We start from the raw sequence: 19,499 nt of genomic DNA, 5'->3' as shown, positions 1-19,499 counted from the left end.
TCAAGGCCCGCTTCATGGGACATAAATGATGGGTTCCTAGATGAATGGCGTTTCTTCTTCTGCTGTTTTCCATAGCCATACATAACATTTGCTACACCACCATCTTCTGGCGTAGCGTTGCCTAATTTATTTAGAAACCCCAAATCTTCACTTCCTTTTTAGTGACATATCTACAGTTGGCTTCAAAGTGACGAATGAATGTCAACACAACAATTGCACAACCGTATTTATCCAAACCAGTTGATGGAAAGATGTCTAAATTGCACTTCCCTTCTTCACAAAATTTCCAAGTATGCAGAAAATTGCTGGTCAGTTCAACAGAAACACAGTACGACTGTGTACAAAAGCTTCTGTTACACAAGTTGTCACCAGATGTTGCAAAAGTTCTGTGTGGGGACAGTAAACTGATTATGTAAACTTGCTGTTGCAGATGCAACTGCACTGTTGACTGTTAAGTCATCACTATAGCTTTACGGCTCCGTATATTTATGCATGAATGTCCACAGATATTTCATGGACCTTTCTTCACCTTTATCACCAGCAACGTCTGCCTGTCCCTATTTATCACTCATAAAAATATTCCTCCATATTTTTCCTGACTTATTGTGCATATTCTTCTCTGTGCCCGCCAAGGTCCTACTGTCCGCATTGGCCTTGTGCGTGCGTGTGTGGGCGCGTGCGTGTGTGTGTGTGTGTATTCATGTATAAGTGCGTGTCTGTGTGTAAACTTGTAAAATGTGTACACTATTGACTTTGCAGGGCCTACACAAAGAGATGGAGAGCAGCTCACACATTTGCATGAACTGGAGGTCTCATTGTAACTGTTGGATAATGGAAATCAAATAACAACCTATCTAGTACAGTCAGTGCTGTGTCCTCACGCTGCATTCAGCTTACAGGTGTGTGTATGTGCGTGTGTGTGTGTGCGTGTCAGCATTTGAATTGCAAGCGAAAAAACATTTTTATGATAGAGTGATAATGAAAATAATAACATCCCTGACAAAATATTCATAAAGGTAATGATGAATGCCATATTTCTCAGAAAGATACATCAGAGGCGTCTTGGTTAAAGGAAAACAGAGGCCGGCGTCTCCCACACCCTCAAATTATCTGCCGTTTTCACATTTCACTGATAGCGTAGATGAGAGCTGAGGAAAATGGACACACAATTATGCTCACTTGTCGTATATTAATACTGCTTCTTGACATCTTCCATGGACCCTGAGCTGTCATCTCTTTGTCTGCTTTAATTGAAAATTAATGGTTAGTGTGTTGCCAAGGCAACAGCAGCCGCGGTGATGGGTAGCTAGTCACATTCAGACAGACACCAGTGGCATTGTTTGTCCTGTCTGACCTTGGAAGTCAGGAAAAAGAAGAAAGGCAGAGGAGGACAAAAAAGACATTAAAAAGAGAATAGAGAGGCATTGGAGCGAGGAGGAAAAATAAAATAAAAGTTATTGTGGCCCATGTTTTGGCCAGGTAGTAGAGAAATAAATGTGGTAGGGGTGACTGAGGGGGGTACTTGGAGATATGATGTCAAAATGCCAAATGGGGAGAATGAGGTTTGAGTAAGAAAGCAGAAAACGGCCTGCTGATTCTTCTGTAGAGTGACAGGATTACCTTTGTGCTGATGGAGTCAGAGGGCGCTTTATAGTCCCATAATCATCTGGACACAGGTGTGTGTGTGTGGGTGTGTGTGTGAGAGAGAGAGAGAGAGAGAGAGAACATGTTGGTCCTAATGTTTACAAATCTATCAGCGTGGACACAGTGCCAAATGGACACTGACTTCAGGGCCAAGCGTCTGTAGATTGACAGAAGGACACACATCTACTCCTGTGGCAAGTTCTCCGGGCCAAGATGATGAGAGGCACAAAGGGTTACTGTGGACATGATGAAAATCCTCTATAAAAGTAGAAAAATCATTTACAACTCTAATGTGCTCGCCAAAGATGTCAGCTGGTATGCTGCCTCTCGTCATTAACGGGGGGGGGGGGGGGGGGTGCAACTGAATATAAGTTCCTGTTATTTTATACTTTATATTTTAATACGAGAGGATGAAAAAAAATGCATCTGTGTTGACAATTCAATGTGTTTTTCTGTGTTGGTTCATATGTTTTATCAAAACATTTCAGTTGCCAGAGAAATAATTCAGAAGTTTGTCTGTTGATAGTTTAACCTCGTGCTCAATAGCTTCACATACGTGCATTTCACTTTTTTTTTTTTGGACTCCTGCTCACACTCATTCTCTGGTCAGTCCTTGGAAAAATACCATTTTCTTTCATTCCGATATCTGATCAACATGTGGATTTCTAGTTCTACATAAACCAAAGAAGACAGAAATACTTTTGCATATTACTGAGGTAGTTTATGCAAAACAAATAGAAATAAAACAATCCAATTTATTCGAAGATTGTTTATATCACTTTTACAGGTGGTAGAATGGCTGAAACATTTTCCAGACTAAAAATGTTTGGTTTGGTTTGGTTTTTAATTTTTTTCACTCTATCATTTTCTGACTACCAAAATCTCTTCTGAGGCCCCTGTGGGTGTCCATAGTTTAATTACTGACTGCATGCGTTTCATTTAGTTGTGTTGTATGGGTGTAAACTTCACACTATGCAAATTTGATGTATACAAGAAATACCTGCTTGTGCAGTGGGTTGGCAAGATTGTTAGTGTACACATCATGAGTACTTGCTCAACCGCCTCATTGTGTCTTGCACAATACACACACTAGTAAGTGGTAGCTTCTGCTTGAGGGCTTGCAGGTAGCGCAGTGGCCTGTTACGTTAACTACCAACGGAGGGGAGGCGGGGGGGGGGGGGGTGTCAATGGTTTGAGTCCCCGAATGAATAAAATGCTAAATACAGACATATCAACCTATGACGGAAAGAATTATTAAAAGTCATGCATTTCTTCACTATGGGAACATGTAATCAACACAAGAATTCGTAGTAGTTTTTTTAATGCTGCCATCAAAGGAGAAGATCATGTTTTTTGTGGCTTTTGCGTGTCAGGAGGATTATGCTAAATGGTCTGGACCAAGGAAGGAACCAGTACATTTTGGGCTGGATTGTTCTTAGCGTTGCCTGGTGGTACCAGGGATCGACATGCATGTTTGTTTGTTTGGTTTTTTAACTTTAATTTTGGTCGACCAGCTCCAGCTCTGACTTGTTCAGGAGAATCTTGAGAACTGAGTGACGTGTCCCTGAGAAGGCTGTGAGCTTTCATTAATCAGCGTCGCCGTGTTCGGTATTACGCCATCAAACAGGAAGCTGTTGTAACTTGACTCACATGGTCGGATTTAGTTTTTTTCTAAACTTCGCACATTTGTTGAGAGTTTTGTCCCAAAAAGATCGAAATTCAAGCTGAATTTAAGTTTTAGCACCACCTAGTGGTTACTGAAGGTAAACCTGCTCTGACAAACAATTTGATTTTCGTCAAAGTTACACTGTCGTCTATATTGGAAACATAACTTGTAGTAAGAGTGCGTGTGTTCTCTTGAGCCACCTAGTGGACACAGGAAGTGATATTTGCAATATTCCCAGTCTTCATAGTCACTTATAGTTCAAGTTTATGTCCACATAGACCTGTCAATGACATTAAAACCATCTCCCCAAAACTGACACACTTGCAAGAAGTTGCAGCATAAAATAATGCTACCCTAAGAGGGCAATGTGCGTGCATGTGTGTGTATTACAAGTCATTCTCCTCAAATACCAAACTGAGATTGTGAAGCGTGGTATTTTTTTTTGTGTGTTTTAACTAGCATGGATATCCTTTGTGTTTATCGTGTTAAGAATTTTTTTTCCTCCTTTTTTGTCACTGTTAAATCGATCAAAAATTGAGCTAAACTCTTTTCATCTCATTTTATTCACACAAAGACATAAACCCACAGATTTATGATGTCATTATTTTTGACAGCGAGAGCAGAGAGAACCAGGAAATGCAGAGGAAAGAGCACCTGGGTGACACACACCAAAAAGGCTGGATTGGAACACAGACCGGCCTTGAAACATGGTACAGACTCAAACAGGTGAGCTAGCCAGGCGTCCTCCTTACACAAGGATATTTTCCAAACTAACCAGAAAAGCTCTTTTCTCAGGGTATCTGACATTGGTACCTTTCCTATTGTGGGCAAAGAACATCATCATTATTATTATTTTTATTCTATTTTTTTTAAGAACCTTGGAGATGGAAGTCCCATATGTATGAATCAGCGATAATATGAGGATCCCATCCCTGAATCTTTCCGTTCAGGTGTGAACACAGAAAATTAGATTTACTGAACAACAAATAGCGTCATAGGAAGTGCGTGCTGCACAATGAGCATGTGGATGTATTAGGCTGAGCTTCCACTGCACCCAGTGACTAAAAGGACAGCGAGTCTTGATTATGTGCTGGCTTGATTTGATCCTGTGGCTGCTTGGTGTTCTCTACTGTTTTCCGCTCATCTCTACTGCGTGTGTATTTGCAAGAGTTTGCAGTTCAACTCCACCCACCAGCCTCTGGTGGAGAGGTGACTGAATCACGCTGCACTTATGATCTGCAGAGAAAACATCTGAATACCTGAAAACCTGTCTTCTGGGTCCTATTGGAGTGCTTTAATCTGGACTGATAAAACATCCAACACATCCTAACATGCACTTCAGTTTCGGTAAAACGCGTGTGTCCGGTGCCCACGGGGTATTGTCATCTGGTTAGACTCACATTGTACAGACTTGACTCCCTTTTTGGCGAGAAGAACCAAAGTCATTCGCTCATCCTGTTTCAAGGCCTTCTTTACTTCTTCTGTGTTTAAAGAGACTCATGCCACGTCTGTTTTTTCGGATAATTGACCAACTTCAAAGGGCCCAAATCCTGAGGTGATCCATATTTAAAAAAAACAAAACAAAACTCTGCCGCATTTGTATGTATATTTTAAATGTAAGTCATCATATTTTTCTCCTCTGCTATTCGAGTGAAATTTCCTGATCACATTCTTACACTGAAATTTCACCTCTCAGCTGCCTCACTGAAAAATGTGAGACAGAAATCCGCGCGGCGCTGCTCGTCCATTACACGAACGTCTGCATCAAACTCGAGTTGGTGACGTTCGGAACAAATATTTTCCTCAGAGAAACTATTTCAATAGAAGTGTGCGTGTCTGGTAGTTACCCTCACTTTTAATTTAACATGTAATGTCGGACATCGTACATCTGAACGGAAAGACCTGTCGTGAGACGTTTCCCAAGCAGGTAGCTCATATTTTCTCTATGATAAATTGCTAAAAATCTTTCTTTACTCAGATCATTCGGTATCAATTTGTAGTAAATAATGATCAGGAGTAATGCTCCCTTTTTTTGGGATAACACTACAAAAATGTATCCTGCTTAGACCCAAAAAAAAGTCTTTTTATGGTGCTGTTATTTATTATAGGGCCGTTTAAATTGTTCTGACAAAAAGAAATACCGTTCGATATATTTATGTCAATTAAAATGTAAAAGGCCAACTTCTAATCTCAGGACAATGAGAAAAACCCCAAATTGTCCAAGATATATTGTTACCAATCCTCCCCATGTTAGCAAGTTTGAAGTATTTACACATTATTTACGGAAAAACACGAGCTTTTCTTGGGGTTAGTTTATGACTCCTTTGCGCTTCAGTGTTTGCATTTTCAATGAAATGTTAGAATGTGAATCCAAGTCTTGGCCTGATGATCTGGTCAGGTGGGTGTTAGTAGTAACGGTAAGAGTAAACTGTACATGGTGCTGTACAAGTATTTGATGACTTTTTATACAGTAATGTTTTGTGCTTGTAAACGGACAAAAAAAAAAAAAAGGTAGGATTTCCGGGTTGTCATTAATATCGTTACTGCGAAATAAACCATGAAACGTCCGGTTGAAACGCTCACCACAGACCACCAATAAGCAGTCCAGTCAGCTGGTCTGAGTCAGCTGAGAGGCTCTGCCTGCAGTTGGAGGTTGCCACGGTGATGCTAACTGCCAGGAGTGGCTGAGTCAATGATACAACAAAGAGACCGTAGCTCCTTTCATGGCTCACGCTCCTCCTCTGTATCAAGATTATTGAAATTCATCTTTGTATTATTTGCATACTGACGCATACAAACTGCTTTGAAAACAGAGGAGAGGTAATTATCCAAATACCAGAAGTGGAGTTGTCACTCGTTGATGGTAAATATTTCGCCGCAGCAGTTAAACCTGTTTTGGAAGCTGTGGATGCCAGCTGTACTTCATCAGTCCAAGCTATGAAGGGTAAACAGTGAAAGAGATGGTGCTCTCTCTCTCTCTCTCTCTCTCTCTCTCTCTCTCTCTCTCTCTCTCTCTCTCTTTCTCTCTCTCTTTCTCTCTTCCCCCCGCGCGCGCGTCAGCTAACAAGCATCAGGCCTGTGCGGCTGACGAAGGTAAAGATATGATTAATGATCATGTAATATCCGACATGGAAGAATCTAGACTGGGAATTAGAATGTTGCTGCCAGGGGACCTGTGGGGGGATGAGGGATCAATAATTATATTCTTAATTTTTCTTGGTAGCGACTTGCAAGGCTGCCTGTGAGGAGTGCATCTGAACACAAGGGCTGGGAGGAATCACGGGGGGAGAAAGTGACGAAAAAACAACAACAAAATGCTCTTTTGTTTCTCACAGTTTAACCGTGTCATCTCGAAATAAATTTAAGATTAAAGCCACGTTCATAAATAATTTCATAAAATAAATCGCTGAAATGATTGCAGCTGCACTTATGCATACACATCTTTAACACAGAGGTAAACGACAAAAGCAAGCAATATTCTATGATAGCGTGTCGTCAATACACTCCTATGTTTTTTGCGACATTGGAGGAAAAGCGGAAACAACAAACACCCTGACTGAATTTAATTGTACTTAAACTCATTTTTGAAGCAGTTGTTCCTGACTTTAGAAACCAACCACACTTGAAGAAAATTCATTTGTTATTCCCTTTCATATTATGCATCCATTCGTCCCTGTCACATGGCAAATAACCTATTATGTTGCTGTTATTGTAAGGGTCAATGAAAGTTGACACGTATAGGCCGTAATTCACTTGGACATTGGAAACATTAATCGACATTAACAGCTGCTGCAACAATCTGAAATAATTTTGTGTCTGCTCTGCTTTTTAAATGTTGTGTTACACGCAGGCCTTGAGGTATGAATTTTATTCCGAAACAGTATAAGTTTGTGTTGTGATTTGTTTGGTTTTGGAATGATTCAGATTGTTAAGATTTTTGGAATTGTTCATTTTCTTGGATTAATGTATGGAGTTAAAATCATGCCAAAACCTCACAAACACACAAAACATGTTTTACTCGCGCCCAACGATTCCTAAACAAACTCAGTGTGGTTTGCAAATACAAAACATCATTCACAAACTAATGCCTTTTGTTTTGCAAATAAGAAATGTACTTATCAAACAAATACATCATGCTTCAGAGACAAATACAGCATGTTTTACACATTAAAAAAAAACAACCTTTTTGTTCAGTCACAAAAAAAATATCTTTCAAGTACAAAAACAATTCTACAACTACGAAAAACTACTGCAAAGTGGAAAATGAATGCCAAAAAGTCACTTGACAGTTTTTTTGTAGTTGTAGAATTGTTTTTGTACTTGAAGTATTTCTTTGTGGTTGAGGGTTGCTCTGTTTTGGGACTTGAGGGATATTTTTTTGTAATTGAACAAATATGTTTTTGTGTAAAACATGCTGTATTTGTCTCTGAAGCATGATGTATTGTTTGATAGGTACGTTTCTTATTTGCAAAACAAAATGCATTAGTTTGTGAATGTTTTGTATTTGCAAACCACACTGAGTTTGCTTGGGAATCGTTGGGGGCGAGTAAAACATGTTTTGTGTGTTTGTCAGGTTTTGGCATGATTTTAACTCCATATTAATATTTTTCAGTTAAACAGAAGAAGGAAAAAAAAAATCAAAAAGCTGCTACGGCTTCAACATTTTCGCACCCTTCAAGTTCCGTCTTCTGCACCATTTAAAACAGTGTGGTCACACCCGATGCACACATTTAGAATAATCTTTTATTTCTTTGATTCGCGACACATTTGGGTGTTGCTTTGGGTGGCAACAATATGATAAATGACTTTTCGTACCTAGAACCTGCAAATTTTCTCGCATCCGTTATTATGTGAAATTATAGGGCGACCGGCGAACACAAATGTTACACCTGTTACACGTGTGCGTGCACGCGCACACAGGCACACACACACACACACTTGACGATCTTCCCTTAAAATGTAGCAACAGTTTTACAGCGGAACAACAATCATAGGGAAAAGTGACCGACACAAATCACAAAACGGCAAAAATGCAACAAGTACAAGTTCAGACAGTGCAGGTCGTGTACACACTGGCAGTTCTGCTGAGTCGGCAGAAGATTTCAACTGTACAACTGGTAGACAGACGCAAAATCTCTGTTTGGAATTTGGATCCAATCTTGTAAAAACTATAAACTCTTGTAATCACACACTGACAAACGTGTGTGAGTGCTACTGGACCGCTGAGCGTTTCTTCTTTCAAGAACATTTCAATACTTCTGAAACATCAATCAGCAAATCATATTCGTTCAAAACCAACGGGCACAAGTTTGTTTGTGTGTGCGTGCGTGTATGTGCATGCGTGTGTGGGTGTGTGTGTGTGTGTGTGTACGTGCGTGCGTGTACGTGTGTTTGGGGATTGAGCTGGTCAGAACTGAGAGTGACTTACCGAGAGGCTGCTGCAGCTCTGACTAACAGAGGGATTCAGGGAAGCAGGACAGAGGGAGTGATGTGAGAAAAAGAGAGAGAGAGAGAGAGAGAGAGATAGAGAGAGAGGGGCAAAAAAGTAGTTAGATATGGGAGGCTGATGTAAGAAACGGTTGATGTGAAAGGAAGATGAAGAGAAAGAAATAAGGACAGAGAGAAAGAGAGGAACAGATCACTTTTCCATATTCCATGTGTAGCGGTCCATCTTCTCTTGGAGCCATAATGTGCGTCATTCACATCAAACTTTCCAAATTAAAGAGCCACCTCACCCCTCTAACTCCCCTCTCTAATCCTCTCTCCATCTCTCATCCCTCTTTTCTCACCATTAAGTCTGCCGTCACACACAAACTTCTTTTTTTTTCTCTTCTTTTTTTTTCCACGAGAAGTGGCTGAGGGCTCATTTATGATGTTTCTGAAACAGCAGCATATAGCCTTAGGATGCAAAACACATCTCAGAGCTGCCAGATGAGGCATTGTTGGTTATCTTATCTGATGAGAAAAGGGGTGGTGAATTTTATTTGCATGCTGCATTGATGTTCAAATTGCAGTTTGAATGCCTCCTCAGCAGGAATGGACTGTGATTGTACGGTTGGCGAGCAAACAAGTGTATCAGATGGTATCAGCTTTGCCCTACTTAACTATCCCGACGCGTGATTCATACCATAAAAACTTCACTCAACTTCTACATACATGTATCCGCTATCAACTTTCCTCTCCAACATACGTGTTCTTCAAAACACCTATTGTACTTTATGGCAGTGATATGTTAACTACCTCCTATTATAGTAATAAAAAAAAAAGTTGCTTTGCACTTTAAAATTGCAGAAGGTAACGCGGTGGATCATAACCTGCTCTTTAACCTGACACACACGCACCAACACACACACACACACACACACACACACACACACACACACACACACACACACACACACACACATACACAGACTTGAATATGTTTCATATAAAGGAAAATAGAGGAGATAAGAGAGGAGGAGAAACAAGAAGACAGATGAAAGGAAAGGTGAGAGAACTTCAAGTAAGACAGTAATAGGAAGTGTGTGAATTGTTAATGAGGCAGCAGCAGGACAACCGGAAAAAAACACACACACACACACACACACACGATGGCGCTTTCATCCGTATGTGTCATAGAAATATTTTCACATTTATATGATACGTGAAAAACAGGTAGAATCTTTCCATCATACAACAAGAGTAAGAACTTTTTTCCTTTTCTTTGACGGAGTTCTTCAGCTACACCGCCAGATGAGGTTTGATACCTGCGATTCCACGCTTAATCCCAGTTAGAATTTGAATAGAAGGGAAATTATTGTCACTCCCTCTCCTCACATCCATTTTCACTCACTCTACCAATCTCTCACTCGTTCTCTGGCTCAGAAAAAAAAAGCCTGACCTCTGCGGTTTTCTTCAACCCCCCCCCCCCCCCCCCCATCTCACACCCCCACCATCCTTAAGATTGGTTTTAAATACTCAGCAGATTAAAGCGCAGGCATGAAAGCTCACATTAGCCATATATTTAAAAAATCCCTCTGGTCGATAATCCATGTATTTGTCAGAATCAAACACAGGGGAATAGAGAAAGGACCAATGACATGATGAGGAGCCTGAGCCAGACATATTGTGAAGGGGAATTAGAAGGAGAGAGATACATTTAGCAGAATGTGGCCCGAGAAAAGAAAAGTCCTTCAGGATGATTATTGAAATTCACTCAAGACTGGCTCACGTGAACGTTTGACAGGACAAAAAAGCGCTGAAGCAATTTGACGACCTCTGATGCCCTTCACTTTCTCTCTCCCTCACTCTCTCTCTTTTCGAGCGCACACACACACACACACATACACACTTACAGCGTGACCTGGAGCGATGAAAAACTGATGTAAGGTGCGTTTTTAACATATTGCAGGACACGTCATGTAATTGTGACTATGCTGCTAAGAAAAATTTAAAAAAGGAGAATTCCATTTAATTAAAACGCAGAAACCAAAAACTGTTTCACTAAAATGCACAATAATTATAAGAAATAAGCTCTTAATTTATTCGGTAAATATATATATTACATATATATATATATATATATTTTTTGTACTCTCAATATCTGTGTATCTGCGTCCCTTATGATAAACTGTTATTAAAAATATGAATTTTTACACTACTGTGTTACACTTAAAAGAAAAGTTGGAAGAAAGGCTGAATAAATGAGTGGATATTTGAAAAGCTGAAGATCCGTCCATCTGTAGAACACGTTAGATTTTGCTGCAATTTACAAGGACATTTTCATGGAGAGAGAGAGAGAGAGAGAGAAAAAAAAGATGAGTTATAGTCATAAACAGTCCCTGCTGCATCTTTGTCATTGAAACCAAAGACATTATTTCTTGTTTTGTGAAGTGGACGAGAGGCGCGAAAAAAAAAGAAGAAGAAGAAGACGAGATGAATGGTGCGAGAACTGAGTTGTAGGTCAAAAGAAACTATTGAGCCTTTCACAACCACAGTTCACATTCACAAACACATCCTGGAAATGTCAATAACCAGTTATAATGAATTCCACATCCAAACTTATATAAGAAAAAAAAACTGCATTCAATTATGTTAAACCTCCAAGGTTGTGACCTACGGGACACTAATGTTTTTATTTTTATTCAGTTCAAGTGAGAGAGAGAGAGAGAGAGAGAGAGAGATTTACTGAAGAGAGCGTTTCCCTCATACAAGTGGACACAAAAAAAAAAAAAAAACCTGCGATGCGATTTTGAATAACTGTGGCGAAAAGGTGGCTTGTTTGGAAGAAAGAGAGAGAGAAAAAAAAAACAAGAAAGAAAACCTGCATATTTTCAATGTCAAAATAGTATAGTGCTTTCATTAGATGTTTTTGTGTTTCGATTGTCACTCAGTGAAGTACAGCGTGTCAAGGGGCAAGGAGTTGAACAGCCTGAGTGGAAATTTATGTTGCAGCTTCATTGACCTGGTGCTAATTATTATTATTAAAATGATATTTTTTGCACTTTGACTTTTTTTGAAACATCTAGTGGTTTAGGTAATCAATCTCACTTCAAAAAAACCTCCTAATGCTTTACATAAAAGTTTTGAGTTTCTTCTTGTTCAATACACTCTATCACACCATCGCCACACTGGATGATAGAGTCATGAGCTGCTTATTGTATCCGAGCTGTTCTGTATGTCAGCTTAACACTGATGACCAGGCTAATGTGACAGAGCTCTCCTGGTTACATCTCTCTCTCTCTCTCTCTCTCTCTCTCTCTCTCTCTCTCTCTATCTTCAGCAGCTTCTAAAAAACACTTCGCTAAAGAAATCCACTGCTATCCTCTTCTCTTTCTCCATCCCTCCATCCCCATCCTCTCTCTTCATGCCGTGAACCGGCGACAGGCAGTCCACAATGCAGAGGTAAAAAAAAAAAAAAACAACCAAAAAAAAAAAAAAACCCATCATAGCGGCTTTTTCCCATATCTCTCTGAGCGAGAGTGTGCGTGTATGTGTGTGTGAAGCTTTAGGAGACAAAGACCCCTGCTGTAGGGGGAGTCCTGTGGGAAAGGCGTGCGGCCGGAAGATGTGAGCGCGCCGGCGAGTGATAATGTCAGCTGGAGAGATACGGCGTGTCATTTTACACAACCACACATCAAAAAAGACAGTGAAGGGGAGAGAGGAGAAGACAGCATGTCATTTGTTTTGCTTTGATACAAGATCGCACTGAGGGACGGACTGGAAGGCTCTGCAGATGTGTGTGTGTGTGTGTGTGTGTGTGTGTGTGTGTGTGTGTGTGTGCGTGCGTGTGTGCGTGCGTGTGTGCATGCGTGTGTGCATGCGTGCGTGAGAGAGAGAGACAGTATGTTTGTAAGTCTTGCATGTGAGCAGATGAAGAGTTAGGATTTCAGGGGTATTTCTGAAATACTGTATTATTTTACATCTAAACATGAAGCCACAAAGAGGCCTCAAAAGTGTCACACACACACACACACACACACACACACACACACACCTGCCTGCTCCTTCATCCACCGTCATCTTCCTCCTCTAAAACGAATCCCACTTTGCATAAAACTCCGCAATAAACATTAGTAAATGATCTCTTGCAGTCACGTCTCGCTGTGTGTATTTGTACTGCATGATGATGTGTTAATTTGCTACATCTGCTGTGATCACATCATATTACTCGAGTGCCAAAACATCCGAAAATATCCCAGTTTTATTTCCTGCATGCGTGTGAGCATATGTACATCGTAGGTCTGTGTGGTAGCGGCAAATCTGGAAAACTCATGGATGGATTTTGATGAAATATCATGGAACGAGAACAAGTCATTAAATTTTTGGAGGCATTATAGATCAAATTGTACATTCTGGATCCTAAAGATTGTTCAAGCTCATTGCTATCAGCAATTTTTTTTTTTTTTTTTTTTTTTTACTGGACAAGTTCTAGACTGATTTTTATCAAATGCCTCCAGTCCACGTGAAATGAGAGAAGATTTTGGTTTTGTGAAGTTGTCATATTCTGGATCTGTGGTCCAGGTGTAATGGTAGGTTATTATGTTCTGGATCAGTAAACTTGAAGACTCATTTTTGGTTAAACTGACTATGATGGAACTAATTTACCTTCTCTATCTGAGACCTCCTCAGCAGACGCCTGCTCTGAATGCTCTCCAGCTCCAAGTTTCTTCAGCTTGAAGATGGAAATGTTTACTTTAAAAATGGCAAAAACTTGATTTTTGGAATCGTTTAACAGGAGAATCTTGTTTCCCCCCAGGGTTATCACTCACTGACTTTTTTTTTTCTCGTTGATTTGGAGCTTCGTTTCTGGGTTGTTGTTGTTGTTTTTTGTTTTTGTTTTTTTGTTGTTGCTTTTTTCTATTTCATACCAGTTGAGTGCAAAACTCTTCTCTGGATTTTTTCATGGCAAGTGCTCAAAAATGAAGTGAGTCCTTGAGGCTCAGAATGAGATCCTCTCTTTCTGTCTCGTTCTCTCTCTCTCTGGGTGTCCCTTCATCCTCAGAGAAAGTGTGAGTGCGAGCACGTGTGTGTGCATGTGCGTGCGCGTGTTTAAGAACAGCTTGTTAACATGCACACCACTGTCTTGGCCCAACACTCCTAATTATTCCCTTCCAACTTAAAGGCCAAGACAGGGACACAGTAGTGATAAACACATTTTCTTAGCACGTCTGTTGACTTCAGCGCGAGCGTGTGTGTGTGTGTGAGTGAGTGTGTGTGTGTGTGTGAGATGCGGAGCAGCTGTGACAGTAAACATGTTTATGAGTGTCTTAATAGAAAGCAGGTGGTGATTGGCTGTGATTCCCTCAGCGATCAGGGTTGCTCAGAGACCGTGCAGATGTCTTGGAGTGAGGACACACACTCCCAAACACACACACACAGATCACAGGTACTTTGTCATTTATTATTGTAATACACCGACTCTGGAGATAGAACAGTGCTGTTTATGAGACACGGTCGTCTTTGTAGAACAACAGAGGCGTCGCTGCTGGTGTGTGTGTGTGTGTGTGTGTGTGTGTGTGTGTGTGTGTGTGTTTTTAATATGTCTGTTCAGCATGGTGTATGTTTGCTATCCTCCCACTATATTTGCAAACATGCAAACTCATATATGCACCAAAGTGGGTGTAGACAGATGTGTTTGTGAATGTTTGCATCATTTAAACTGCATTCCCTCGCTCGCCGTCTGTTTATTTGTATAGGAGTATCTGAGGCCTCTCTTCGGGTTTGACTCTGGAAGCATTGTGGGAGACTTTCTGCGGGTTATTTGTAAACATCAACAGCAGTATGTTTTATTTCATTTTATCTTGGCTCTATTTATTTATTTATTTTTTACAACATTACTCCCAGATGGCTGCTAAAGCTCACAGTTTGTTAATGCGTCTAGCACACATTCTGCTCTCCCTCACTCACCCCTCGCGTAGGCTTTTGCTCTCATACGCAAACAAACAACGCAGCTTGTGGAACTGATTCAGTCAGGAATGAACGGAGAAGAAGAAGAAGAATTTTCCTCGCATATGTCCGCACACACACACACACAGACACACGCGCGCGCACACACACACACACACACACACACAAGCAAGCCCAAATCACCTCATCTGTGTGTTGAACAGAGTTATTCAAGTTGGTGGCAGGAGAGTTTTCCCCCTCATTTTTACCAGCTCTGTGACACTGTGGGTGAGCACTCCCATATTTCTCTTTAATTAAGCCAGGGGAAACCTTGTAGTAAAGCCAACCCAGCTCATGTAGCCACTTATGTTTTAATTTAATTACCTGTCCACTTTGATAATTATTCCCCCCTGATTAACAGGAGGGGAGAAGGTTTCCTAAATGGGAGTGGGAGATGACTGTGTGTGTGTGTGTGTGTGTGTGGGGGGGGGGGGGGGAGGCGGGGGGAGGCGGGGGGAGGCGGGGGGAACCGGCGTTTCTCTCCGCTCACCCAGAACAAAAGTGAGGGTGCGACAAAACACTTGTGTCCTTGCTCACCTGACTCAGCTTCACCTGACAAACAATCAACAACAGACAAATCAGGATTCTCCTGACGGATTTATTGGTATCCTGTACTGAAAAATCCCGGGACGCTCACTCACTGACATGAAACGATATCAAAGTCACTACATGAGGCGCCATAAAAAGGAGGAGCGTGCGAAAGTCCGGTTCAGGTGAGGTCAAAGACGATGATGCTTGTTGCTCTAAATATCCAATGACTTGCCCGCGCTTAATGAGATCCATACGATGGCAGCCATGGAAGATCAACACGGTTGGAAAAAAAAACAAACAAAAAACAAACCACATGGAGAAAATGTGAATGAGGAAAATATCTCTATTGATTTGTCAGCACGGGCAGGCGCTCGCACATGCAGCAGAAACACGCTGTTAAATATCAGAGGGCGCTTAAAAGTCATGAACACATCTGTATTTTGGTAGTGAAAATGTTTAAATAAGCAAAGACAACCAAAAAAACCCAAATTCCAACAACTTTGAGTTCATTTTCCAGCTTATTAAAAAAAAAAAGTTCCGAGTTTTTTTTTTTTTCAGACAATATGTTCTTGTAATGTTTTTACTGGGAAACTTTTAATTTGTTTAAGATGAGAAGAAAGTAAGACGCATTGTTCTGTCTCAGTTTGAAGTTTTGGATGAATTCGCAGGATGTTCTTCCTACAGGTGGGATCATATTTTCTGGAGAAAAAAAAACCACCTACGAAAGCTGCTGGTGAGAAAATAAAGCGTCAGCATCAGAATATTCTAGTTAAACTTTTTTCTGTTCTTACTCAACTTTCAACCTTATACCGTAGGAACAAGCTTGAGATCATCTCAGTCCCTGAGACATTCTTCAAACGTTAGATTAAAACATCGGCTTTGATATTATTAGAATTCTATTTTGTGGCAACGTTCCCTGCTAGCTGGGGGAGTCAATCTTTAACAGACTCATAACAAACCGCAGCAAAAAAAAAAAAAAAGTATATATCAAAAATGAAAAAAAAGGAAAAGAAAAGAAAACACGTGTGTCCAGATGTGCGCATCACTTTTAAGTGGCCTCTGGAAACACTTCCGTCGTTTGAGTCATGGAATTTGCGGCGTGTTTCTGTAATTTATTGCGTGAGCGCGTCTTCTGAAAGCATGTGATGCTTTATCGCTTCGCGTGTTTTATTTATTTATTTTTTAAGTTTCCGTGTTTTGAGCTCTCCTGGCAACCGTACCACATCTCTGCTGACCCTCATTTAGAAACTTCCTGAAAACTCGAATGTGTTTTTGTTGTTTATTTTTGAAGATCAAAAGTGCACCTTAAAAAAGCGGCTGACATTAGCGTCAGTCAGAGGTGGGAAAGGAAACACATTTATGTTTGCCCCGTGCGCGCTCACACACAGACGCACACCTACTTGGAGTAGTATTGATCGCCTAATGAACACCTAGTGATTTACTGCAGTCGTGGCCCATTGTTGGGTGCCGCTGTGATGGACCGCCATCATTTTCCAATGGTAAAAGCTTAGATAGAGAAAAGGTAGGAGGGCAAAATCCCTTTTAATGGCCAAAGCCAAATTATTCCAAGATCTCTCTTTGAGTTATGGTACACTTGTCTCTTTTTTTCCTTTTTTTTTTTTTTTTTTTTTACCCCTTCCTCTTCCTCTGACTTTTTTTTTCCATTTTCTGCGACAGGTATGATGTAATTTCCAAATTTCATCAGAGACAGTAATCTCAACAGTGATTATGTTGTCAATTAGTAAATGAATGTGGTGGTGAGGGAGGAAAAGGGTGGTAATAACTCTGCGAGAAGAGCTGTCAAGCTTCCAAAATACATAAAGGACATAGTGAGGTAGGCAGACAGTAAAATTTGTCCAATCACAATATAACTGTCTATTTGCAAGGAAAGCATATAACAGGAGTGCACCCACTTAAACTCATTTTAGACTTTTTATTTGTGAAATGGAGCATTTCTAAATCGACATAAATCTTTTAGTGACAAATCAATAAGGTTTTGCAGTGGGAGGGATATTAAAAAAAGAAAACGGCATCTGAATTTTGATCCTATTCTAATTTGAGTGGGAAAGTTGATGGCGTGCTGCAGGGATGCCACTGTTTGCCCCTGTGGATCATGAACAGCAACGTGCGCCTGTCAAAATCTAGTTGTGTTTTAGTGAATCTGCTTTTGTTTCTGACGGTTTTCTGAGCTCAAATCCAGTGCAGGCTAACATCTGTTACTCTCTCCCTCCACAATGGCACAACTCAGCCGGGATGCAAAGAGGTCAAAAGATCAGTGCCTTCCCCTCACACACACACAAACACACATACACACACACACACACACACACTCACGCACTGGGAGGGAGGTAGAGAGAGAGAGAGAGAGAGGGAGGGAGAGAGAGAGCGAGGGAGAGCGAGAGAGAGAGAGAGAGAGAGAGCGCTGCTGTTTCCCTATTGTGATGAGCGCTTTGAAAACGCGCACCTGCTTTAGAGGCATTACGGTAGCGCAGCACCACTGTCCCTCGGCAACACACACACTCTCGCACACACACTGCCCCGGTGATTCAACCCTGATTCCCAGCGAGCGAGCAAGCAACAGACGGGATGCCAAAAAGTGAGGACCGGTGGAGAATAATGCTCTTGAAGAGATAGCGAAGGAAGCAGACGCAACAAAACAAGAGGAGAAGCCGCGCTCTTCCTCCGCGGCAACTTGCGCACAGTGGCAGAGTTTTAGCGGCAGCATTGTTCTGACTTCACTCCAGAGGGGCCACTCTGAGAGGAGAGGACGCACACAAAAGGGAAAAGGAAAGGACTAACGAGCACGATTTGTCGCTGAAAGTAATGGTGCTGCGCTCTTAGATCCTAGATTTCTCTGTCTCTGTCTCTCTCCTTTCTCTTTCTTTCTTGATATATTTGAAGTTTTTTTTTTTTGGTTTTTTTTTTTTCTTCGTCCCGTCGGTTTGTGTCCCCCCTCCCCTCCCCTCCCCTCTTTGTCGCCGCGAGAGAGTGGACGCGCTGGGGTGTTTGAGGAGCAGAAGCGGGGCTGCCCACATGGTCCAACCACTGGCGTGAAAGTTGACTTCTTCAGAGAACAAGAGAACAGGTTGATGCATTATCTACACTTTTCTTGTTTCCTCCTTTTTTTAAAAAAATTCCTCCTCTCCCTCGCTTCTTTTCCTTGCTTTCTCTTTCTGCGCTTCCATTGAAACTGTCTGACACACACGCACACGCACGCACACACGCAGCGGTCTGTTAGAACATGGAACTTTTGCCTCATTTCACTTTGTTTGTCAAAGTGCTCGCTAATAACGCGGCGGGTTATCGCATCAGCGTGTCTCCCTCGTACACCGGCCTTCTCTCGCTCGAACCTCCGTCCACGTTTCATTCGAACTTTTCACTCTTCAAACTCCAAACACGTTTGAAAACGCTTCTTTTCATGGTTCATCCGACCACAGCACCAAAGTTTCTCTCGGTTGGTTTCACGCATTTTACACACGCTTCAGAAAGTGTATTTTTATATCCGCCTTTTTTTACGTTCATGTTGCGCTGTTGCGCGTTTCGACTGTAATCCAGCCTTGTGTGTCGGATTTGGATGATTTAACAGTGTCATTGTCCGAAGTTGTTCCGACGACAACAACAACAACAACAACAACAACAACAATACCACACACACACACACAGTCACACACACACACACACACACACACACACACAAAACTTTTCCTCGCAGATCAAGACGTAGTAAAATGACGGAGCAAAGAAACTTCTGTTCGCGGGATTTTGGTGATAAATTGTGGTGATTAATATTACAGCTTAATCGTTGAATTTATTCGTCATCCTCTTGAATTTAATTTAGTTTACCTCTCACCTTTTTAAACGTTTTTGTAAAAAAAAAAAAAAAAAAAAAAAAAGAAGCTCGGAAGGTGGATTTCTCCTCCAGCCCTCACTCATGATAATGCAGCCTCTGTCTTAAAGGAGAGAGAAAAAAGCTTTCTTTTTTGGACAAAGTCAATAGGTCAGGGAACAATACCTTCTTTTCAAAGCATTTTGACTTTTTGAAATTTGAACCGCGTTGTGTGACCTCGCCGAGTTTTGATGTTGTATTTTTCTTTTACCGGATTCAATCCGAGCAGACCAGCAGGACGCGGAGGAAAGTTCTGTGCCCACGTTAAGTTCTTTATTAATTGGTAATATTAAAACGGTGGCGTCACCACTCTGCTGTGTATTCAGCTCTGTTTTTGACTGA

The 19,499-nt window shown here is 41.2% G+C and overlaps 1 protein-coding gene and 1 long non-coding RNA gene across 3 annotated transcripts in view; both read left to right on the top strand.

Moving 5' to 3' along the window:
• foxp4 (forkhead box P4) overlaps nt 1-19,499 on the top strand; it is a 146,185-nt gene that overhangs the window by 30,870 nt on the left and 95,816 nt on the right. Inside the window, exon 3 of one of the 2 annotated variants that reach the window (XM_086198949.1) lies at nt 3,925-4,036. In XM_086198949.1, coding sequence (XP_086055075.1) covers nt 3,947-4,036 — 90 coding nt within the window. In that variant the 5' untranslated portion in view covers nt 3,925-3,946. Of the gene's footprint in view, nt 1-3,924; nt 4,037-17,789; nt 18,357-19,499 lie in introns of those variants that run through there. The other variant, XM_086198950.1, reaches the window with a different exon arrangement.
• On the top strand, nt 6,109-12,502 carry LOC147267855 (uncharacterized). Its single transcript, XR_015112291.1, has 3 exons — nt 6,109-6,130; nt 12,078-12,196; nt 12,244-12,502. It is a non-coding gene; the product is annotated as an uncharacterized LOC147267855 (long non-coding RNA).

This window comes from Aulostomus chinensis, chromosome 3 (genome assembly GCF_037954235.1).
Source record: "Aulostomus chinensis isolate RoL2024-O1b breed Wild chromosome 3, RoL_Achi_v1.0, whole genome shotgun sequence".
Classification (NCBI taxonomy): Eukaryota; Metazoa; Chordata; class Actinopteri; order Syngnathiformes; family Aulostomidae; genus Aulostomus; species Aulostomus chinensis.
The sequence above is the reverse complement of the archived record's forward strand: the minus strand, read 5'-3'. Positions and strand labels throughout refer to the sequence as shown.